Here is a 25,262-nt window from a genome sequence, read left to right as displayed (position 1 = left end):
AGAAATGGTACCATCAGCAGATGGAGTTCATTTGAAACTGAGCTATTGTACCTGGAGTCGTCACGGCTCTACTGTATGTAGGAAGGAAACGCCCCAGGGAGAGAGAGAATTAGGGCACCAGCCAGACTCCACATCCAAAGATGGATTGTCGTAGTGTTTGGTACCATGCAAACATGTTAATGTGGCCCGAGAGAGCGAGAGAGTGTGAGGCGTGGAGAGACAAAGAGAGGGAAAAAGTGAGTGAAGAAGAGATCATATCAGTAGGTTGTAAATTCAGGGAAAACAGAGCCTTGCCAACTATACTTGTCATGCATGAGCTCCTATGAGGCCCCAGAGAGACATGCAGACCCTCTCTGACTCGCAGTGCACGAGAGACATACGTAGAAAGTGATACAAAGAGCAATATCCTAATAGTGTAGGATCATACCAATAGTATATAAATCACTGAAAACAGGGCTATTCCAACACGAGTTGTAATGCTGGGGGATATATGTAACCCAGGGGAGGAAGAAGCTGAAGTAAAGGCTGAAATAGAACATATTAGCTGTGGAGTTTTATCTGGCAACTTTTAGCTGCACATCCAATACAATAGGATCCAGCTGTAGTCAGCATGCTTCAGTTTGTGTGTGTTATGACCTTTTGACCTCTTTGTTGTTCCAGCTGTACTGACTAAACCATGCTGACATCATGTATTCGCCCTTCATCCAAACCAATGTTTCATAAAGGCCCCATAAACTACATTAAGTGACACGTTAGCATGTTTTTACATCAGTGTCAGAGCAGTACTTATCGCAAATATAAATCTTCAGATTTATTGATGAGGTTACCTCAGTTGCCTGAGTTTATATATGACACAGATGAACATATGGCTGTGAAAAATATTTTTACACTCAGAAGGTAGAGAGACATACGGAAGCCCATTTCCATGAGTAAAAGACAGAAAGCTAATAACATTGCCTTGATAAGAAAATTCTATGGCAAATCGTAATTGACATTCATATAGTTGTGAGATTAAAAGTCACCAAAAAGTACAATAAGTACATCAAAATAATGATATATACATTTTAATATAAAATTAGAAATTGAGATAAAAGTCATAATAAAAAGAAAGTCATGATTACGAGATCATTTTAGACCCTTGGGACCTCAGTTACTGTGGCACATCCACACTGATTAATTTCCTTGATGAAATAAAATGATGAACACATTCTGTATTGTAGCGCTGTGGAGTTTCACCGGTAACAACTGAATTTAGTTTGAACATTTTTTTTAACCATGCTGACATTTTTTTGTTTTCTTGATTTTTGATGTCTGACCATTCAGATTAATGTGTCAGAAATCACACACCATACAAGTTCACAGCTCAGACCTACAAACTGATTTTATAATTTTAAAAGGAGATGATGAGCAGTGTGAATGTGTTTGATCAAGATGTCTTGATCAGCACCTGGACTAATTTGTCTCTTATGGAATCTAAAAGCCCATCAACACCGAGGGTTTGCTGTGCGAGAGCCTAATTGCACAGAATATTCAACATCCTGTAGCAGTGACCTAAATTTCCCGCCCGGATCATGAAGGTTTCATCTGCTCCATCCTTAATTCATGAGGGTTGAGAGTGTTCTGTACGACTGATCTGCATGTGCACTCCCAAGAAAGAGCTCAGTGTCATGAAAGAAAGGGTTCAACAGATGACCTTGAATTGTGAGTGCGTCTGATGTTGGATGATCACTGTGGCCTTTTGTCTTTAGGTGATGGACTGGATTGAGAACCACGGCGAGGCTTTCCTCAGCAAACACACGGGAGTTGGGAAATCTCTTCACAGAGCCCGAGCCCTGCAGAAGAGACACGATGACTTTGAGGATGTCGCGCAGGTGAGCCTGTCTCTCTCTCTCTGTATTCTGTGAGGTTCAGTTTGTCTCATTAGAAAAACACAATCATGTCACAGTAATCAACGTAATTCCATTCTGAGTGAACCTGTTGGTGTTTTGGAGCCATATTTATGACTTCAAAGTGCTGCACATGGAAGATGTCTTTTGGTGGCTAGAAGCATCAAAACATTACTTAGTCAACTCATGGTTGAACTGAAGTGAAAAAAATACATCAGTTATGATCTCTGCCTGCGCCTTGAACACACACTCTGTCTAATCCATTAGCAGAAGAAACGGCCAAATAATATCAGAGGTCACTGGACACACAATATTTGCCGCTCCAGTCAGCACGAATTCTGTAAATGGAAAATTGTGCAAAGTGAGTGAATTAGTGAATGTTAATCCTATAAAGAGTGTGTAGTCATGTAATCTGATGTTTACACTCTGGATTAGGATTAACCCTCATAACCTGCTGTGGATCGGTATTATTTGGGTCAGACATGCTCGCTCTTGGTTTCTCCTCATCATCTGTGTGTGCGGTGTTTTGCTGGTAAAAGTCTCAATTGGATATGCAAAATGTTACACACATTCATGATACATGCCAAGCACATGAATATGTATCCTACTATATAACACATGAAAACATACAGGTGTCCTCAAATCCTTGCTTATTGTCCTGCTCTATTTTCTCTACGATTTTAAGTGTGTGGTTTTGGTGTCGACATTTTGTACATCTTTCCTTCTTTGCATTTAAAAAACAATTTTTGCTTTACGAGCAGCTGAGCATCAAGCAGAAAGTCTTTATGAAACCACAGAATCAATACGCAATCATTGAAGCCGAGCTGCAGGAACACGGTTCCTCTCATCCTACAACCATTGTTTGCGGGTTACTGCAGAAGCTTAAGTCAAGAGAGTGTGATGTCACGTCTACAGAATGGTAACCACAAGAAAATGAAAACTTTATTTGAAGAGCTACTTGTGATTTCTTTGTGGTTACTTGTTCCTCTCTCGTTCTTTGAGCCTGCTCATAGATGTTGAGGGGCTTGATAAGGCACTCGGATGAAGGATTTTTTTGTGCGCTATCCAACAGTAGCTCATGGCTTTGCTATTAGCTTAATAAGCTAGTTTATTGATAGTGAGACGACAAAAAAAAAGAAGACTTACTGTGTTTACATCTCAAGAGGGCTTTTTGTTTGGCTGTTTGAGTCTGTTATGACATTAAGCAGGTGGGATTGGTTTCACCTGATAGTCTTTACTATACTTGGTGCTAGCCATTAAGCAAGCGATATAGCAACACTTTACCCACGCAGATGTATTTTGGCTCTCAAGAGCTCACAAATTGGTGTGTGGAGCTCACGAAGATGTTGTTCCCTCATGTATCTGACTGTATAACACATGAAAACATACAAGGTGTCCTCAAATCTATAGAATGCAGATAGAGCCAGCCATGTATATTTAGCTTGAAGCTAATGGGGACTGATGGCTAAGAGCAACAAAAATGCTGTTAGCCGTCAGTCACCTGGAGTTGGCTTGTTTGTATAATAAATGAGGTCAAACGAGACATAAACAAGCAAAAACCATACAGTTAAGCACAGTTTAAATGAAAATGAACTGTAAAGGGCCAAAAAAGAAATGAAAAAACAAAAAGGAAATAAACATCTTGAGGCTGACCCAGTTTAATATTTCGCATTTATTATTCAAATACCTAATTTATCGATGATGCCAGCGCAGCTCCAGCAGCTGTGATAGTATTACCAGTCCGACTCCTCTGACACCAAATAAACAGGAGGAAAGATTAACATGACTCGAGGATGAGGATGAGGATGAGCAGGAATTCATCAAGGCACTTGAGGTGACAATTGAACAAACTTACGAATATATAGGACTTTTATGATATTGTGGAAGTTGGATACATTTTCCTCCCTGTCTGACCCTGGCAAAAGAAGTATAGAGCTTTTTCACAGCAGCCATTTTGGCAAGCACTGATGTGACCAATTACATGGATGAAAGTTCTTGTTAGTGACTGACTGCCGTGAGAAAGAACAACCTCCATTCATCCATCTATTTTTCATACCGCTTATCCATTAATGGTCGCAGGGGGGCTGGAGCCTATCCCAGCTGACATTGGGTGACAGGCGGGGTTCACCATGGATGGGTCGTCAGTCCATCACAGGGCCATCAGGAGCAATTAGAGGTTCAGTATCTTGCTCAAGGATACTTCGACATGGTCACTGGGGGAAGTGAGGATTGAACCGGCAGCACTTTGCTTGCTAGATGGCCATGCTACCTCTGAGCCATCCAGCCCCTAGAAATAACAACCTTCACCATTCAAACCATAGGGTTTATTTTCTGCTTTCGCATGTTTTTTCTGTCACTCATTTTCCCCCAGGACGTATGTGAAAAATTAGAATAGATAATTTTTTATTGATATAGCGTGCATGTCATTCTACAGTCCGCAAAACAGGCTTTCTTTCAACAGCTCTCATTCATCATGATGTTTGGTTGCATTCATTTGACAGGGATGATTTTCACCCCTACATTCCTAACCCTGATCCAAACCAGAGTATTAATCTCTTGCAAAATAATAATCTTTATCTTTTGACTAATCCCTCTAATATGTGTAGTATCTAGACAGCAAGTAAATGGGACACCTCATCTCATATTCTTAAATTATTCCAATCACCTCACAGTGGTCCAAGACCCTCGACCCCTTTTGAGTTTCTCGCATGTGAAGTAGTGATCTTGCGTACTTATCAGAATAGAATGACACTCATTTTGTCCGAGAGCTTTAACATTCAGCCTGGATTAAATCCCTTTTTGTCTGGAGATAAGAGGAGAAAAGAGGAAATGTTGATTTTTTCGAAACAGGAATTAACATTTAATAACATGATCTGACTTTGTACGTGTGTGTGTGTGTGTGTGTGTGTGTGTGTGTGTGTGTGTGTGTGTGTGTGTGTGTGTGTTTGGTCTAGAGTTATCTCTGTCCTACAGTGTTGTTTAGAGGTAAATCTCATTAAACCAGGTCAGAAACATTGTCAGAGATGAGGGGATTTTGTCGGTTCCTTGGCTGCATGTGACAAGCAAAATGAGGAACTTTTTGGAGTCATTCAACATTTTCTTAAAGTCATTGATTTCTTTAACAGATGGTTTGATATAATGAGCCCTTACGGGTAAAGCTTTGCTTGAGCTGATTCGCCTGCCATTTATCCTGTAACCATGATGTAAATCGCTTCGAGGCACATTTACTTGCCAATCAGGTGTGTGTATTTTCCATGGTAACTGAGGTGATGAAGGTCTCTTCCTCCTCTTCCAGAACACATATACTAATGCAGACAAGCTGCTGGAGGCAGCTGAGCAGCTGGCTCAGACTGGAGAGTGTGACCCGGAGGAAATCTACAAGGCAGCCAGACACCTGGAGGTCCGAATACAAGACTTTGTCCGGCGCGTTGAACACAGGAAGTTGCTGCTCGACATGTCTGTGTCCTTTCACACACACACCAAGGAGGTGGGACACAAACTAAAACTTGAACACACACACACACACACACACACACACACACACACACACACACACAAACATACATTCTGCCGTTTTTGCTGTTTTTCAATGATTGTAACCACAAAGACTTTTAATGTACAGTACCCTCAGTATTAAAAGCCAGTTTGAACTGTTCTGTCATTATGGTTCCTTATTTATTTTCAGTATTTCGAGCAGGATACAGCAGTGTTATGGTGTTTCAGTACAAGAGTTCACACAAGTTCTCATCAGCTTGGCTTCCTGTCTGTCCAGCTGTGGTCATGGATGGAGGAGCTACAGAAGCAGCTTTTGGACGACGTGTGCTGTGACTCTGTGGATTCAGTTCAGACTCTCATCCAGCAGTTTCAGCAGCAGCAGACAGCAACACTGGAGGCAACGCTCAATGTTATTAAGGAAGGAGAGGAATTAATACAGCAGCTCAGGTAATAGCATCCTTATTGTGCAGTTTGTCAGAGAAGGAATTACAACAATGAACTGAATACACAGCACTGCTTCACCCCCGGGTGTCAGCTGGTGCAGGTTCAACCACTGTAAACAAAAATCCAACACAACCAAAAACCAAGCAGAGCGTGAGCTACACGTTTCACATTTCATTAAAACAAGACGGAAGAAATTAGGTGTTTTGCATGTAATTAAAACAAGACACAGCAAACCGCACATTTTGCATTCCATTAAGAAGAAGAAGAAGAAGGGAGCTATGACTTTTTCATTACAAAAACAAGAACGATCAAGCTACACATTTCATATTTTGTTAAGATCAAGATGGAGCAAACAACATGTGTCATGTTTAATCACAAACAAGTAAGAAAAATGACATGATTGGTAATTAATGAAAAAAAACTAGAAGAAGCAAACAATCCACTTAACCTTTAATTTACAACAAGATGGCGCAAACACCGCATTTCACATTTTTAATAACAAAGAACAAACTACACATATTGTGTCATTAAAAACAAAAAAGAGTGAACATGTTTCACATTGCATCAAAACCAAAAGCAAACTCCAAATTTCTCATTTAAGGTAAAATAAGCTAACCACACATTTTTACATTTGTATCAAAAAAGGAGTGAACTATGCTTTGCAGTCATTAAACACAAAGAGGAACAAATGATGCGTTTCACTGACTGAATCTGAAGAAGCAACGGTGAAGTGTGCAGTTTTCCTCCCTCCTCTTCTTTTTGTAAACTTTTCTGAATTCAAAAAATGTCAAGTATCATGTGCAGTGGATTAATGATTTTTTTTATTTCAACGGTGGTGAAGGAAACTATGTTAATATTTTTAATGCTGATAAAGCAAGAGATGCAACTGCTCAGGTAATAGCAATACCGCATCTAGTAATATTTACAATATTATGCAGACTATGACTTGATTTCGGTATGGGTTTTTTTTTTTGTTGAAATATTAGAGGAAAATAAAAATGTATTAAGGGAATGCACCGGCATGTAATTGTTAATGTCGATGCTGGGTCTTCAGAATCTACTTACTGATTCCAAATCTTTTCAATTTGGAATCCAAAATGCTGTGGTTTGCATTTTTCTATGATTTGTTTAGGTATTTATTATTATTTAAATTAGATAAAAATAAGCACATTTAAGTCATTTTCTTGTTTTGCTTCATTTGTGCTTGTTTAACACTTTTATTCTTATATAGATATGAAAGACAGACGCAGCATTCACACCCACCCATAACTGGTAGTTCAATGAAATTCTAGAATGGTGTAATGTGTCCCTTGGTCTCTCCTCCTGTAGAGATGCAGCCATGTCAACCAATAAGACGCCACATTGCAGTTCCATCGCACACATCCAGGGAGTGCTGCAGCAGCTGGACGAGGCCCAGGGCCAGATGGAGGAACTATTCCATGAGCGCAAAATCAAACTGGACATATTTCTCCAGTTACGCATCTTCGAGCAGTACACAATAGAGGTACAGTAATGTTTTGTTCCATTTCAAAGTCGACATAATCAGACTTCCTCAGTGGTTCTTGGATCGAGCCTGTCAGATACACAGGGATGTCAAAAAAGGTTTCCTAGCCAGTCTTGTTCCACGGTCCTACTGTTAACATATGTGGCAGGCAATCTGATCACAAGACAGCTCCAGGTATGCAAAATACTGTCTGGTATTAAGGATGCAGATCTGACTTCCCAGCTCTATATACAAACAAATACCAGTGTTATTTCTGATGTTTAGCAATGCTAGAACCAGCCTCTGTTCCAGTCAGACCAAATCATCCAGGATGTTTAACACACCCATAACATATCTCTGTTTTTAAATTTGTACTCTTGATTATCAAACCCTTATTTTCATTTGTCTTTGATTTTTTAAACCAAATACAAACCAGTGGGCTCCTCGCTCACCATTTCTCTGGAGGAGATCCACCATTTTCCCAGATTTGGAGAGATCTTAGTTCAGATCATATGATGCTTCTTTAGTTCTCATTGGACCCACGGGTTTTTTTTTTTTAATAAAAATGATACAAAATATATGAAAACCTGGTGTAAGAATAATTATGTGCTTGCGCTTATGCTTGGGACATCAGGCAAGTCAGACATAAGTATGGCTACACCAGCTCAAGCAGTCAGAGCTTAGTGCATCCTCAGCATCTTCTGTATAGGGTGCATTCACATCCACAAGCTTGATTGAAAGCCTGATCAAAACACCCAGGAAGTATGCTAGTACCAGGACTGACCCTGAAAAATGAAGATGACCTTATGAAGGTGGGGTGATCAAATTTTTCATCAATTTTAAAGATCTACCTTCACGCAAGATGACAAGGATGATGATGATGATGACAACAATGATAGAAGAATGAAGTAGTAACTGTTAGAAGGTGGTATTTTGCTTGTGGTAAAAAAACAAAAAACAAAAAAAAAGTTATTGGTGAAACCTGAAAGAGAAAAAGAAAGATATTGCTGAAAAACAAATAAAATCTAATCTGTCTTGCTTTGAATGCATTTACCTATTAAAGAGCACCGGAGCTCTTTGACATTGCAATATAATGAAGGAGTTACTCTCATTTGTAGCTTTTCTTGATGGGTTAATCAATGTGTAACCCTGTCTCCCTCTAGGTGACCGCAGAGTTGGACGCCTGGAATGAGGATCTAACTCGGCAGCTGAGTGACGCCGGCCGCTCAGGTGCCAGCAGCAGCAGTGGCAGCGGAGGAGGCAGCACCTCCTCTGGCGGCACGGAGGACATCGGCCTGGCGGAGCAGAGGCTGAAGAGGCATGCAGAGAGGAAGGCCGCCATGAACAACATGACCTACGAAGTGATGCAGCAGGGCCAAGATCTGCACCAGTACATCATGGAGGTCCAAGCCTCAGGTACCAAACATGCACCCACAGTCTTGGGGCCAAAATTCAGTGCTGGCATTTTTCATATTCGTTCCTCCTCCTCTGTTGATACTGGTGTTACCTTTTTATTTATTATAGCCCTGCATAATGTGCCTTTACTGCTACCCTTTTGTACTTTCCAGTTTTAGATTGAAACACAACAGTTTTTTTTCTTCTTTTTCACCTTTTTTGGCACCATTCCAAAAGTTCACATAATATTCCCATGACAAACAGAGCTAAATTAGACAAAACAAAGAGATTTGTATTCAGAAATGATCTCCTGAGCTCCGAGAATGAACTCCCAGCTACACCTTTGTGTTGAGTTGTGGACTGATGTTAACACATGGAACCAATGTGCCTCTAAAATGCTTCCAGAGTGACGAATTGTAAGATTATGCTGAGCAGACAAAAACACCAGCTGCAGCTGTAGTGGAGAGCTGTGTTGGACCTCTGCAATAGTAACTGGTTGGGGCTGTAGGTGCCAGTTCAATCAGATATGTTTAGAAGTTTATTGAGGGTCAGTTAGCATTGTCCTGCAGCCACTCCTACAGCTCCCCCCTCTTAACTGAGGGAGAGGAAGATCAGCACCACCAACAATGAACCCAAACAGAAAACATGTCAGCCAAGACAGCGGATTTGGTTAAAGTCATCTTAACATAATCCTCTTACTGTTTGTGTGTGTGTGTGTGTGTGTGTGTGTGTGTGTGTGTGTGTGTGTGTGTGTGTGTGTGTGTGTGTGTGCGCGTGCATGTGGAGGTCACCACCCCAGTCACTGTACCAACGACAGACAAAAATCTGTCACTGTTGAAGAAGAGCAGCTCACTGATGCTGAAACTGAAGCATTAATGTAAAAGCAGTGATCTGTAAAATTATAACTATCTAGTAGACATTGGCTCACTCACTATGTAAGATATTTTCATGTGTCTTTGTGTCAGGCATTGAGTTAACAGGGGAGAAAGACATGGACTTGGCATCTCAGGTTCAGGAGCTGCTGGAGTTCCTCCATGAGAAGCAGCAGGAGGTGGAGCTCAATGCGCAACATACACACACCCGACTGGAGCAGACCCTGCAACTACGCCACCTACAGGCGGAGGTTAAACAGGTACACTCAGCATTTATATCGCATCTGCATCAGAGGAGCATCACAGTGACCAGCTACACACGAGTAGGTCAAACGATGAACTCCGAATTGCTCATATTATCTTTCAACAATATCACATTTTATCACGTGAAAGTTCTAATCGTGAAAGAGAAGTGTATATAAATACGTAGCATTGAACAATGATCTGCTATCTACAATAAAAAAGACTGGTTTCAATAAATAAATGCAATTTATTTATTGAAACCAGCACGTTAGAAAAGCTCAGTTCTTACAACAGGTGGTAAACCCTTTAAAATTACAGCATCATCTATAATGCAGTGGGATTATAACACCATCTAACTGGCAGTTTATTTAATCTGAAGTGAACTATATAAGTCTTATTGTGATTATAAACCATGAAAAGGAAACATCTGGAGCCAAGCTTAGACCTCTCTACACTGGAGAACCTACAAGAACAACACCCTGCTCCTTCTCTCAGCTCAAGCAAATATGATGTTTTTTGCATAAGAAGCTTCTGCAGATGTGAATATGAACACACTGTTTGTTCAGGCAGGAAACGCTCTGCTGCTGCTGCAGATGGATACAACTGAATTATTGATGAGATTTATGACAAAGTGCTAATAGCACACAAACACACACACACACACATACACTCAATGCTACTTCCTCACTATCACACTTCTTTTCTATCTCACTTCTGTATGCTTTATAAACTCCAAGAATATTCACTTGCTGCCACAGCTAGGAGTATGTTAGTCACCATAATTGTTGGTGCCATCTAGGTCAAGTCAGTATTTTGTATATAAAAACTCTTTATGTTTTATTGAGTAGAAAAGAATGAGAAATCACACTGGTTAGACTTGCTGCCCCTATGGAAACAGTTCCCTCCATTAATTTATGGATTGTGAGCAGATTATTAAGGCTCATATGTATGAGATGATACGTGTGAAGAGATAGTCCGAGCAACATGACCTCGCATATGGAGTTTTTCATTTTTTTGTCTGTGGTGGCATTGACAAAATAAGTAACTTGTTTCATAAAACAAAATAATTCCAACAGTTGGGATTCCTCTCAATTCCAGTAGTGGGTACAAAATTTACACGCTGTTAGAGTCCCTTAAAATTGTGCTCTTAATACTTGCCCGCCAGGAGGTTCTGCATTCCCACCACTGATTCTCCCTCTCTACAGCAAAATGTTATTCCTGTTCTTCCCACTTTATTGCACATTTTACCCACATTTTTGGCACATTGCTTCAGGGCTGCAGTTTAAGATTATTGTCATCGTTGATTAATTGTTTAGTCAAGAGATTATTAAAGTGTGAGGCTGGCCTCCCTAGAGGGGCTCCAGACAGTTTCTAAGGAGGCTTAGTGAATGGTGGCTAAACAATATGACATCACGTAATCAAAGAATGTCATGTGGAATGGGTTAAATGTGTTTAGTTAAGGTCAAGAGACAACAGTGGGAAGAAATTGATAAAAAAAAATCATAGAAAAGATGTTTTAAAAATTAATTTAGTGAGTCAGAAGTTATGTTACAGCAATATTTGGCTTCCTTGGCTCTGTTTTTGTGTCTCTGTCTGTGGTCCCACAAGCATTCAGCAAGCAAGAAAGTACGAGGGGGTCGCCTTATTCCAGCTTTGTCTAAAGGGAAGCCCTGTGTCTCCCCGATGAAGTCGATAAGATGTCAAGAACATTTTGAAAATCCTCATCACAATATCACAGAACCCAAAGCGATACATTAAAATTGCTTTTTGCTTCCATACAACAATCCAAAATCAAAAGCCTTTTCATTTTCTTTCATTTATGATTAAAAAAGCAGCATACCTCTACATCCATCTGGACCCAGCAAATGTCTTACGGTTTTCCTTGGAAAAAAAAAAAGACTGAAACAATTAACTGATTGTTGAAATAGTTAGTGGTAAGGTTTCTTTTGATTGTCTAATTTTTGCATCAACACACTCCCGAGCTATCATTAGTTACCCACAGTACTGTAAATGAATAAAAACAATCAAATGATACAATCATTTCGACAGTTTTTATGAATTTAAATGATGCAGAAGTCAAAAGTATTTTAAAATTCTGTTTAATTACATTCGTTTTTCGGACTTTTTTGGCGTTATTAGAAGCTGCCATCACAGTAACAGTAGTGTGAGAACAGACTGCAATCTGGGAAACATTAATGCACAATCTTTTACAACAGGAAGTTCTATTTTGCACCATGGTGGCCAGTAAAAATGCCGTTAATTCGCAAAACAAGGCAGAGCATTTAAACTTTAAATTACAGGTCTTAGAAAGTCAAGGTGTCAGTGAGGACAGTTTCCTCGGGCATCTCGATCACACTCTCACGATCAGTCGCACAGCTACTGTGGGACAGCTCAAGTGACTGCGAGAGAAACATTGATTCAGTGACAAGTGAAATAAAGCGGCTCCTCTGGAACACTGACACATATACAGTGAGACAGTAAACTATTTAGAACTTCAATAAAAACTTCACAAGAATTTCCACTGGTAGTGTTTAAAACATATCAGTTCTTAATATATGAAGCTATTTTCTTGCTTTTTGAGGGGGGACACTGTTCTATAAAGATGTCTTCAATTCACTCTCTCTCTCTCTCACTCTCCCTCTCTCTCTCTCTCTCTCTCTCTCTCTCTCTCTCTAGGTTTTAGGTTGGATTCGTAATGGTGAGTCCATGTTGAATGCTAGCATGGTGAATGCAAGCTCTCTATCTGAGGCTGAGCAGCTCCAGAGGGAGCATGAACAATTCCAGATGGCTATAGAGGTACACACACGCACGCACGCACGCACGCATGCACGCATGCACTTCCTAATTATTGCCACTCTCAAACCAGGCTAACTGCACTCCCAGCATGCATTGGTTTGAATAGTAGCAAATACACCAACACACTCTTGAACATCCTTGTGTTTACTTCAGGAATGATTCCATTTATTGATTTTGAAAAGAGGCAGCTGCTACATTTATCAGTGTGTATACTTGTTATGGGGGCATGTGTGTGTATGTGTGTGTGTCTCTAAATAACTTACTCCATGATAGTTTATGCTCCATGATCACCAGTGACTGCACACACACACACACACACACACACTCACACGCACACGCACACGCACACACACACACACACACACACACACACACACTCACACGCACACGCACACACACACACACACACACACACACACACACGTTATGTTGGCCCAGACCCCAAAAAGTATGTCTTGGCCTGGTTTCAGGCTATACTGTGAACATGTGTTTAAGTGTTACTAAACTTGAAGTAGGTCCTACGTCCCCTATACGACTGGCCCATTAATATAGTTATTTGAATAATGTATACACACTCATGTAACATAATTATCCATATCAGAGAGTAAAATGATTTATGTTTGTAATGGGATTCAGACCAGCTTGTGACATTTCCAAACAAACAGCTGCCTCACAGGAGATCCAGATAAATCACAGTGTGTGTGTGTGTGTGTGTGTGTGTGTGTGTGTGTGTGTGTGTGTGTGTGTGTGTGTGTGTGTGTGTGTGTGTGTGTGTTATGCCATTTCTTACTGCATAAACTACAAGAAATAACAAAATTACATCACTGAAATATTGAGTTCAGTGCTTCGTTCAAGCCTGTTGGGAACAGGCTGATTACTTGGCCTCCATCTTTCTGAGGAAACCATTCATCGCACCCCTCTATCTGTTACCCTCCCTCTGTCTCATGACAGACATCGTCTAGTAATGAATCCAAAGAGGAGGCTCTTTAGTCAATTAATCCACTGTGTCTATTTCTTAAATAGTCATTAATCTGACTAATTTACCAGTTTTTCTTAGTCCGTTTTCAATATGATTTTCTTTTGTTATTTGATTCATATATACACTAAAATAAATATCAAAAACTTCTCTGATTTATATTTCAGTCTTTTATGAATGGATTTAATCATCATTAAATTCTGCATGTATAATTTAATTTCAAGAAAGACCCACGAGGATGGGATAGATCCAGATTAGAGAGCAATCAAAGCAGCATGGTACATGGATAGGCCTCACCAATTTCCACTCCTTAAATTAAAGCAGCTCTTTTGTGAATAACATCTGTATCAGCACCCGAGTCCAATATTCTTGTTGAGTTATCCCATGTCTTCTCCCAGCCAGCTGGGAGTGTTGCCCACACATGAAGCGATGTATGCCATTTGATGTTGCCACCCCAGCCCTAACATAACCTATTACCTCCATTTCTCATGAACCTTTCAGCTCTCAGTGGCTCACAAGTTTCTCTAGAACTGCAGAACCAGATTTCCACACTACTTATTTAGACCTCAGCAATAAATTCACAAAGTTTAAAGTACATTAGAAAATAGTTGTTGAGAAAAATTAGGCACACTGATATTGCCCTCCTTTGTTAGAGAAATGAAATTCTCCTTTATATTTGTGTCTGACTATAAAAAAAAAATTATTTAACTGTTAGATAAAACCACACTTCATTGTGAGCTGAAATGTACTTTTTAAATCTGAAAATGCAAATTTGATTGTTAAAATCCCCAGGAAAGTATCCATCCATAAGTTTGACTCACATTCAAGAGGAAGTTGAAAATGTTGCTTAAATTATCATCATTATTTTTCAAGAAGAATTGTTTCTTAAGCCATTCGAGTCATGTCACATGCTGACTGGCTACTTTAACCTTTTCGATATCTTCTTCCTCCTTCAGTCCCTCTTCCATGCTAACTCTCTCCAGAAGACTCATCAGAGCGCCCTGCAAGTGCAGCAAAAAGCAGAGGTACACTCCAACTTTTTACCAGAGATCTAGCATTTATAGCAGCAGACCTGTGCGTGACTACCATGTCTTTCACTGTTTCGGTCCTTCACTTGCGCACCAGATGATGCTGCAGGCAGGTCACTATGATCCAGAGGCCATACGGAGCTGTGCAGAGAAAGTAGCTGTCCACTGGCAGCAGCTGATGCTTAAGATGGAGGATCGGCTGAAGCTGGTCAATGCCTCTGTGGCTTTCTACAAGACATCAGAACAAGTAAACTTCACACACACACACACACACACACACACACTGAGTTTATAGAGGCAATGTTGTCATTCTGCCATGTTGCCATGAACTCTTCTCATATCCAGGTGTGCAGTGTGTTGGAAAGCTTGGAGCAGGAATACCGCCGAGATGAGGACTGGTGTGGTAGCCATGATAAACTGGGAAAGTCAGCCGACAGCGACCACCTGCTACCTCTGATCAGTAAACACCTGGAGCAGAAAGAAGCCTTCCTCAAGGTGAATCAGCTCTCCGCATCTGAAACAGCCCTCGTCAGCTTCAGCAAAAAACAAAAAAACAACAACAACAACAACAACAACAACAGACATTCAACTGGTAGAATAAAGAGGCTGTTTTCAAAACGTTTCATGTTCTGGACCTTCAAATTGACAATAGCCTCTGACCCCCATGTGAACTCCCCTAAAGACCCTTTTATCTTAAGATTGTTTGGTTTGCAGTCTTTCAAAAGCATCCAGTGTCACTAGTCTGCCCCCCCCTTAACTAATTTGTAGTCAATAATGATAAAATCGCATAGTTGCCATCATAATCTGGTATAAGAAGAATTGTGAAGGATGTTGAAGGTTAACTGATGTCACGGGAGTGTGTATGTCTGAAGTGTTTTGGCATCAGTGTAACCACCATGTCCTTAATCACCAGGCGTGCACGCTTGCCCGGAGGAACGCTGAGGTTTTTCTGAAGTACATCCACAGAAACAACGTCAGCATGCCAGGAGCCACCAGTCACACCAGAGGCCCTGAACAACAAGTTAAAGGTCTGCACTATTTCAGTGTGTGTATGCTGAACAAAAGTCTCATCTATCAGATATCCACCAGATATTTACACTGTAATCAGATTGCAGTGGTGGACAAGTTGTACACCCCTAGTACTTGTATTCGAGTCAAAGTATAGGTTATATTCCTGGTCAAATATTACTCCACTACAAGTTTTAAACTGACATTTTCTTTTTAACATCAACACGTAGTTGTACTGTTTTCTCAATGTATTTGCAGAACCTTGTAGTTCCATGTGTTGTCACTGGCAATTTCTTGATGGTTGAGCTTTTGTTTGTTCGTGGGAATTGCAGTAAACATTTCAAATAATAGGAATTATTCATTTCTGAAACACTGACTTCAGAAATGGCCAGTTTGGCCACGGGGGCTCTGGCTGGGAGTAGCTGTGATTATCCACTAATGATGTCACCATTGACAACACTGGCATGCTTTGAAAGTGGACATCTTGTTTTTGTTTTACAGAGCTGGGGTTCTTCTTTTAAATCAAACTCAGTTCAGAGCAGATAATGTGAACAGTGGTTTTCTTCTGTGAGAGTTACAGCTTGTGACCGGTTGCATTTACAAAAAAATCCCCTAAAAATATCAATAGTTGACCTCAAAGTCACACTTAAAAATTGCAAGTAGCGACATATTTCATAGAAATGTAGCGGAGAGATATCATAAGTCTGCCAAGATAAAAAGGCAAGTACATTACCTACAAAATACTTGAAAAAGTACTAAAGTGCATTACTGAAGTAAGTGAACTTTAAGTTGAATTATGATTATTAAGTTTTATTCCCATTATTTTAAGAGAAAATGGCAGGAATTGTTAAATGGCACCTAGAATAATTTGGAATGTCCAAATTTCGAGCCTTGTTTTGTTTGTGCAGAGTTAAATCATGCTTATTATATTTTACTTAGCCAGGTGTGATTATACTGCATTTGAAACCCTCATCAGAGGTTTATGGATATTTTGTGTCATGTTGTGTATTTTATGTGCAGCGATTCTGAATGAGCTTCTGCAGAGAGAAAACAGAGTCCTTCACTTCTGGACATTAAAGAAACGAAGGCTGGACCAATGTCAACAGTACCTGGTGTTCGAACGTAGTGCCAAACAGGTTGGACTCTGTGTGTGTGTGTGTGTGTGTGTGTGTGTGTGTGTGTGTGTGTGTGTGTCATTAACAGATAGTACTGTACAACAAATGTACAGCACTATCTGGTTTTGTTTGATCATGGAGACAGTTTATAAGAGTGGATATTATGCAGAGATTAAAGGTGTGTGTGTGTGTGTGTGTGTGTGTGTGTGTGTGTGTGTGTGTGTGCGTGTGCGTGTGCGTGTGCGTGTGTGTGTGTGTGTGTGTTTGGGTGCAGGCTTTGGACTGGATCCAGGAGACAGGGGACGTTTACCTGGCCACACACACGTCGCCTGGCGACAGCAGCAAGGCAACACAGCAGCTGCTTAACGACTACCATCATTTCAAACTTAGTGCCAAGGTACACTGTGTGTGAATCTCTGTATGGGTTTTCATCCATGTCTGTTTGTTTGCCTGCATTTTTTTATATGAAATGCATGCTTGAAATCCTTGCATTTTCTTGCTCTTCGTCATTTCAGTACTCGCTCATTGTTCACATAAAAAAAAAAACCTGAGCCCCATTTTAGTTTCTATTTAAATGGTCATGGAAGAATTTTTTTTTTTAGTAAAGTAAATAATGTGTTGAAGAAATTAATGTGTGTGTGTGTGTGTTTGTTTGTGCGTGTGTGTGTGTGTGTGTGTGTGTGTGTGTGTGTGTGTGTGTGTGTGTGTGTGCTCGTGCGTGCATCTCCAGCAAACCAAGGATAAGGTGAAGCTATTGATCCAGTTGGCGGACAACCTAGTAGAGAAAGGTCATGCCCATGTGTCAGAGCTGAAGCGCTGGGTGAGCACCGTGGACCGCCGCTACCGTGACTTCTCCTTACGCATGACTAAGTACCAGGAGAGCCTGGAGAGGAGCCTTGGCGTCTGCTCCGAGGTCAATATCTTTACTTACATTGGACAAATCCGTTTTTTTTTCTTTTCAGCTCATAAACAAAAAACTCATCCTCTTTGCAGGACAATAAAGACTTGGAGCTGGACATTATTCCTGCCAGCTTAACGGATGACCCTGAGGTCAAACTGCGCGACCCCAACCATGAGGTCAACGAAGAGAAGAGGAAGTCTGCCAGGAAGAAAGAGTGAGTTCAGGAATGCAGTTAGGACAGGAAACAAGTGAGAGGAAACCTGTCAGGTGTAATCATGACAGTTTGATGGTGAAGTGTTTTCACAAATGAATCTCAGAGGAATGTCCCTTGTCATCTAAACCAATTCCTCCCTTTAGGTTCATCATGGCGGAGCTCCTGCAGACAGAGAAGATTTATGTCCGAGATCTCCAAGAGTGTCTAGAGGTGAAAAGCTGTCTCTCTGCTGGCGTGTTTTTTATTTTTACACCAGAACTGAAACAACATTCATTGTTCCCCTACCATTCTGTATTGACATGTGTGTGTGTGTGTGTGTGTGTGTGTGTGTGTGTGTGTGTGTGTGTGTGTGTGTGTGTGTGTGTGTGTGTGTGTATCAGACGTACCTTTTGGAGATGACCAAGGGTGGTGAAGAGATTCCTCCAGGCATCGCCAACAAGGAACACATCATCTTTGGCAACATGCAGGACATCTACGACTTCCACAATAAGTGAGGAACGAGGATGCTCCAGCTCTGCTAGGAAGCTTTCAATCAAACCAGCCAACAATATTGCGTTAAATACACATTATGTCTGTCAGCAATTCCACTTCTTATTTTCCAACTGTGGAAATACTTTTAACTGTGGTTTCAAACTGTCACCACTTTAAGATCCCAGAGGGTTTTTTTTTAATATTGCAGCGAAAGGAAAGCTGAGGAGGAGGCATCTTTGAGGTTTACATGAGGTTCATGAACCTCAAACGTTTCCCTGAGGAACTGCTGTGTTTCTGATCTCCATGTGGTACCTCCATAAAACTCTTGAGTTGATTCCTCAAGGAATCATTCTTTTCTCATCAACTCCATTTTCATGTCTAAAGTTCTCCCTCCTCTTATGAATGTGTTTCCTTTATTGGTACTTCAGTTGGATGTTTGAGCTTCACAGTAAAGAATTCAACACCTAAAACATTTCTTTTACTTTACCTTCTGTAAAGAGGAAAGTTTCATTCACTTTAAGACATTTTCACCAACAAGTTTTTGTAACTTTAACACAAGCCACAAGTGTATTCATGCTTAAACTTTACCAGACATGTTAAAAAATGTGGGAAGATCATCCTAATTCTCAGCTGAATGTAGCAGGCTGTGCTGTTAATTGTAAAGTGGCACACCAGCTCCCCAGAATATGGGTCAGAAAATGGTCTGCATACTAATGGGCTTTTTTAACCCTCATTTTAGACCTGTAGACAGGAAGCAAAGCCAGATGGTTATTTGTAACCCCTTACCACTGATATCTGTTGTGTGCCTCTTCTTCTTGTGTAAGCTTTATTTACACTACCAGTCAAAAGTTTGGACACACCTTCTTAATTTATGGTTTTTCTGTATTTTCATGACTATTTACATTGTGGATTCTCACTGAAGGCATCAAAACTATCAACAAATGCGTATGGAATTATGCAGAAAAAGAAAAAGTGTGAAATAACTCAAAACATGTTTTATGTTTTAAATTCTTCAAAAGAGCCACCCTTTGCTTTGATTACTGCTTTGCACACTCTTGGCGTTCTCTCAATGAGCTTCACGAGGTCATCACTTGAAATGCTTTTCCAACAGTCTTGAAGGAGTTCTCAGAGATGCTGACCACTTGTTGGCCCTTTTGCCTTCACTCTGTGGTCCATCTCATCCCAAACCACCTGGACTGGGTTTAGGTCAGGTGACTGTGGAGGCCAGGTCTTCTGGTGCAGCACTCCATCACTCTCCTTCTTGGTCAAATAGCCCTTACACACCCTGGAGGTGTGTTTGGGGTCATTGCCCTGTTGAAAAATAAATGTTGGTCCAACTAACCACAAACTGGATGGGATGGCACATCACTGCATGATGCTATAGTTGCCATGCTGGTTCAGTGGGCCTTCAGTTTTGAATAAATCCCCAACAGTGTCACCAGCAAAGAACCCCAACACCATCACACCTCCTCCTCCATTCTTCATGGTGGGAACCATGCATGTAGAGACCAACCGTTCATCTTTTCTGTATCACACACAGACACAGCAGGTGGAACCAAAGAGCTTAAATTAGGACTCATCAGAACAAAACCCAGATTTCCACTGGTCTAACGTCCATTCCTTGTGTGTTTTTTGGCCCAAACAAGTCTCTTCTGCTTGTTGCTTTTCCTTAGTAGTGGTTTCTTAGCAGCTATTCAACCACAAAGGCCTCATTGGCACAGTCTCCTCTGAACAGTTGATGTAGAGATGTGTCTGCTACTAGACAGCTACTATTTTTTTTTAAACTCCAAGCAGGGTACATATATATATTACCACATCTTAAGGGGATACACTCTTTAGAGGTTCATTTATTTATTTCCATCTTTAAAACTATTTAGGCTAATTTAATAAGTCAGGAAAAAAAAAAAAGCTGATCTTCTAAGTATTTGTTTCTTCTCAGCATTTTCCTCAAGGAGCTGGTGAACTATGAGCAGCTGCCAGAGGATGTGGGCCACTGCTTTGTCACCTGGGTGAGAGTTCAGTCTTTACAGGAACAATTAATATTTATCTGGCCTGGGATGTGCTCTGATTTTACTCTAATCTTGTGTCCCATTCCAGGCTGATAAATTCCATATATATGTGGATTACTGTAAGAACAAACCAGACTCCAGTCAGCTGATACTGGAACATGCTGGCAGCTTCTTTGATGTGAGTATCATTCGGTATGATCCAACATTATGATGTAAAGACAGACATAACTACACCCTTTATTCTGTTACTCAGTAGAATCCTTTTTGTAATCACCTCAGTTGATATACACATTTACATTTTAGAAAGAAAATGCTCTTTAAGCTCTTCTAGTGAGTTGACAAATGTTTGATGCAGGGGTGCTGTAATTACAGAAGAGAACCACAAAGACATTCGCTCATGCAGCAAGTGAATCATGATGACTACTTCTTGCTGCAGGTTTGGTGTTGATCTGCGGCAAGATGGTCATGTAATTCACATTGTTTGTCAGCAGAGGGTGATGTTTGATCATGGGACAATTTTAGAGTCCTACCAGCCATTGTGTATTGATGTGTGTGTGTGTGTGTGTGTGTGTGTGTGTGTGTGTGTGTGTGTGTGTGTGTGTGTGTGTGTGTGTAGGACATCCAGCAAAAACGTGGACTTGCCAACTCCATCTCCTCTTACCTCATCAAACCAGTCCAGAGGATCACAAAGTACCAACTACTGCTGAAGGTACATGCATGCACGTGTGCGTCACACACACTCACACACACAGTATAAATCAAACACAGATCTTCATTAAATCCTCTCCTCCTTCTCCTGCAGGAGCTATTGTCTTGCTGTGAGGAGGGTAAAGGGGAAATTAAAGATGGTTTGGAGGTTATGCTGAGTGTTCCCAAGAGAGCAAATGATGCCATGCATCTGGCCATGTTAGAGGGTAAGATGCTGCTCTTCATACTTGCTTCTTCAACCATGACATTTTCCAAGGTATAACTTGATTTCTTGTCTACTACTCACAGGCTTTGAGGAGAACCTGGAGGTGCAGGGTGAACTGATCCTGCAAGACAGTTTCCAGGTTTGGGATCCACGCTCTTTAATCAGGAAAGGGCGGGACCGACACCTCTTCCTGTTTGAGTTCTCCCTAGTCTTCAGTAAGGAGATCAAAGATTCAGCAGGCAGAACCAAGTACCAGTACAAAAACAGACTACTGGTGAGTTTTGTCTTCCAGCTCTCCTCTATTCACCTGTCCTCCTTTCACTTCATGTTTGTGTGTGTTTGTGGGTTGTTGTTTTTTTTAAATAATTGTGATATCAACACACCTGAAATAATCATACACTCTTGTGTCCCTGCAGACATCAGAGTTGGGGGTGACTGAACACATTGAAGGCGACCCGTGTAAATTTGCTCTATGGGCAGGAAGAACACCCTCCTCTGATAATAAAACCGTTCTGAAGGCAAGGAAAAAAACAGGAAAACATAAAATATATTTTATTCTCAGATTTATTTTTTTTTTTTGCCTGTATAAAGTTTAATCCTACTGTGTCTCCTCCAGGCATCCAGTATGGAGGCCAAACAAGAGTGGATCAAGAACATCCGAGAGGTGATCCAGGAGAGAATGACTCACCTGAAGGGGGCGCTGAAGGAGCCTGTTCATCTTCCTAAAACTCCAGCACTGAACAAACCCAGGAGTACCACAAAAAAGTAAGCAATGCCAAAAAAAAAAATTCCACATCATGAGAAGAGCAAGATCGCACAAGAAACATCACTGTTAATAAGATGTGCTTTGATTGTCGTGGTAAAGGTGGGAGCCCTGCAGAGGGACCTTAAGAAGGACTGGTCACTACAAATCATCTTTGCATGAAGAGTCATCACCTTTAATCTGTGACGATACGTTCTGTCGTGATGGTAGTGGTCTCCTACATGATGATAATTCCCGTCTATTTTGGGCATGAGCTGTCTTACAACTATGAACCAGACTGTCACCAGAACACCAGTAGCAGATTCTGGACCAGGGAACATGTGTTAGGCCGCTTTTTTACTGTACACAGAAACCAGTGCAGCCCCTGCTGACAGTAATTCTGTTACACAATCTGTTATACTGCCTCCGCTGCATCCACCCCTGGAGAAGAAGTGCTCCACAGCAACAGTTACAATGACCTCACTGAATAAGTAATCACTGCTGCCACGTGTAGAGATGTTCTCAGAGTTGTACAAGTTGGAAAGCTGTCTCTGTTCTGATAAAACTGTCAGGAAGGTTTTGCAACACCACACAAACCATGGCACGGCCCCTCATACAACAGGCACTGCATGTAGTAGTGAAGTTAGAACCCTCAACATCAGTGGGCATTGCATTAGTAGCTTTAAAAGTACAAACTCCACCTGAAATACTTTTTGGTCAATGACAATTTTAGTGTTTTATCAACAGTGTTGATCTTTGTCTGCTATTGATACTTCTGGAAGTTTCGCTTCCCAAACACAACTCTCCTTTGACCAACTCTGCTAATTTTAACTGTTAAAATTTCTTTTTTACACAAAACTAACTAATGTGTGTGAACGCTCAGTCAGTTCTGTGGATTATACAGCTGGCAGGAGGCCTGTTACTGGGTGATCATTCCATCATTCCTGTAAACAAGGTAGAAGCATCATCACTGTGCTATAACGTGTAATTTCAGCAGATCAAAACCTTACTGAAATAGAAAAGCTGAACTGCGAAGGGAAATAATACCAGTTCTTTATTCATTTTCACAGTGAAACCAGGGATTTAATCATCCATTCTGATTGTGTCCTCAGAGAGGGAGGCGAAGATGGGGACAGTCAGGGAGACGGCAGCAGCCAACCAGACACCATCTCTATTGCCTCCAGAACGTCGCAGAACACTGTAGACAGCGACAAGGTAGGAGATCCAGACACACACTGAAGGCAACTGAGGCTGCCTCTGGTTAGCTGTGACGAGCTACTGACTTACAGCTATCATGCTGCTACAGGGTCTCCCTCACTCCTTCAAAGGGCAGAATCAGGGGTTGTGCATGTGCCAGTGAGAGGAGGACCCAGTGTGTGTTTGTGTGTGCGGTTTCTACTCTGTGATATGGATGATGCTGTATTGCTTCTGTGAGATTTTTCTTTTTTTTTTTTTTACAGTACACATACATTAAGCTTTAAATGCGAGTGTGTGTATGAGAAGTGTTCAGTAATGTTATCATATGGACAAGAAAGCAGCAAGTGATGAAAAACCTGTTCAGGTTGTGTGCAGGCATCTGTGCAGAAGATTCATATCAACCAGTCTCTCATATTCAAGTAAGCATGTTTTTAAACACACACACTTTATCTTCCTTTTTTTTGATTTACATACAGAGGGAGGTACACGCACGTTTACACCCCAGCTCAGTCATGTGTAGTTTTAAAAGTATTATGAAGAACTTCATTTTTGTTCAACATTTCTGGTGAACCAGATGTATACAGTATTTTACCACCAAGTGCTTTGTGTGAATCTCACTTCTAGAGGTTAGTTTGGTTTGTAAACCCACAGCAAAACCCTAAACTGAAATAATTTATATGGAGTTTGTTGCGGCAGTCATGTGACCCTTTTCAAACCTGGTGTTCACGTGTGTCCGGAGAGATCCTTGTGAATAGATTGAAACACATGTGTGAACACACTGTGGACATCTTTACCTGTTCCTAAATCAGACAATATTTCAATTACATGAGTTTCTATAAAATATTTTACTCAAATTCTTGTTTACATGCTACAGTTCAAAGTCTGAGTAGTGACTGAAGATGCACGTCCCCCATTACATCACTATGTTCTGTGTTGGAGTTTCCCCTCCAGAATTTGACCAGAAACAGTTTCTGCGGTAGATTTTGAGGGCTTTTGTTGCACGCTAACACTGTGCCTTGAGTCCACAACTCCTGCTGGGAGCTTGAGCTGCAATTTCAGGCAGTTTGGCTGTTGTATCTTTGGCAACACGCTTTGACAACACTAGAAGGACTTTGTAGTTTAGTTAAGTCTTATCAGGTCTTCAACACCTCACTGAACTCATATGATTCGTGCTTATAATGATTCTGACCTTACTTAGGTTAAGGGTGTCAGAAAATGCTGTTTACACTGCAGCATATTATTTATTATACTTCTCAGTCAGGTTAATACGGAATATTACTTTTTGTGTTAACACAGTTTTTGAGATCCAATCCCTTCAACCACATTCAGAGGTGCTCTGTGCCACATGTGGCCATATGCTTTCATCAGAGCGAATGCAAATGTTTCCAGGGACACAGCCTCATCGATTGATAGCCTATTTTTTAAGTGTAAGGTTGGACTAGCCTGAACACCATTGAATTATATTACGAGTTTGTCAATCTTCTTGCAGTACTTGATTTACCCGGAACACACAAGGGACGAACCTAGTATGTTTCTCCCTGTAGCCACAGGAAAAGCATCTCAGATTTCACTACACCTGCTTGCTGTAATGATAAATAATTCAAGTCCTATTTGTATTCATTTGTTTCATTGTCAGCTTATGTTGGTTTAAATGTGTGCTAGAAACAAGTTAAACTTGGTGTTCATTGCATATAGAAGAGAGATATGGTCACTTGAGATGCATTGTAATACAGGCGTGTTCACTTGCATCACTCAGGAAGTATGTCTGTGTCAGGTCTGAATGAGGCCCAGTGTGTTTGTTCTGATTATTTTTTACTAGTTGTTTTTCGTTTAGCATGTTATGCTCCAGAGTTGCCATGTCCCACACACGCGTACAAGCTTGCACATGCACGTGCGCAAGTGCACACACACACACACACACACACACACATACACACACACACACACACACGCACACACAGATGACAGCCATGGCCTCCCTCTGTTGTATTACACAGTGTGGCCTTTTCACTGTGCAACCCCACGCCTACACACTAACCTGTCTCTAAATGTCAGCAGCATAAATGTACGGATA

The 25,262-nt window shown here is 40.9% G+C and overlaps 1 protein-coding gene across 3 annotated transcripts in view; it reads left to right on the top strand.

The window, feature by feature from the left end:
- The window catches only part of kalrna (kalirin RhoGEF kinase a), a 165,889-nt gene that overhangs the window by 72,215 nt on the left and 68,412 nt on the right, over positions 1-25,262 (top strand). For all 3 annotated transcript variants that reach the window (XM_086220764.1, XM_086220763.1, XM_086220765.1), the window contains exons 14-38: positions 1,749-1,871; positions 5,182-5,373; positions 5,659-5,828; positions 7,155-7,329; positions 8,472-8,724; positions 9,669-9,835; positions 12,495-12,614; positions 14,547-14,615; positions 14,716-14,865; positions 14,964-15,113; positions 15,532-15,646; positions 16,647-16,762; positions 17,016-17,138; positions 17,472-17,654; positions 17,735-17,856; positions 18,000-18,066; positions 18,237-18,346; positions 20,267-20,336; positions 20,425-20,514; positions 20,953-21,045; positions 21,139-21,250; positions 21,333-21,523; positions 21,666-21,767; positions 21,866-22,014; positions 23,104-23,206. In XM_086220764.1, coding sequence (XP_086076890.1) covers positions 1,749-1,871; positions 5,182-5,373; positions 5,659-5,828; positions 7,155-7,329; positions 8,472-8,724; positions 9,669-9,835; positions 12,495-12,614; positions 14,547-14,615; positions 14,716-14,865; positions 14,964-15,113; positions 15,532-15,646; positions 16,647-16,762; positions 17,016-17,138; positions 17,472-17,654; positions 17,735-17,856; positions 18,000-18,066; positions 18,237-18,346; positions 20,267-20,336; positions 20,425-20,514; positions 20,953-21,045; positions 21,139-21,250; positions 21,333-21,523; positions 21,666-21,767; positions 21,866-22,014; positions 23,104-23,206 — 3,315 coding nt within the window. The remainder of the gene's footprint in view (positions 1-1,748; positions 1,872-5,181; positions 5,374-5,658; positions 5,829-7,154; positions 7,330-8,471; positions 8,725-9,668; positions 9,836-12,494; positions 12,615-14,546; positions 14,616-14,715; positions 14,866-14,963; positions 15,114-15,531; positions 15,647-16,646; positions 16,763-17,015; positions 17,139-17,471; positions 17,655-17,734; positions 17,857-17,999; positions 18,067-18,236; positions 18,347-20,266; positions 20,337-20,424; positions 20,515-20,952; positions 21,046-21,138; positions 21,251-21,332; positions 21,524-21,665; positions 21,768-21,865; positions 22,015-23,103; positions 23,207-25,262) is intronic.

Source organism: Aulostomus chinensis, chromosome 12 (assembly GCF_037954235.1).
Source record: "Aulostomus chinensis isolate RoL2024-O1b breed Wild chromosome 12, RoL_Achi_v1.0, whole genome shotgun sequence".
Taxonomy (NCBI): domain Eukaryota; kingdom Metazoa; phylum Chordata; class Actinopteri; order Syngnathiformes; family Aulostomidae; genus Aulostomus; species Aulostomus chinensis.
Note: the sequence above shows the minus strand (reverse complement) of the source record. Positions and strands in the feature narration are given on the sequence as shown.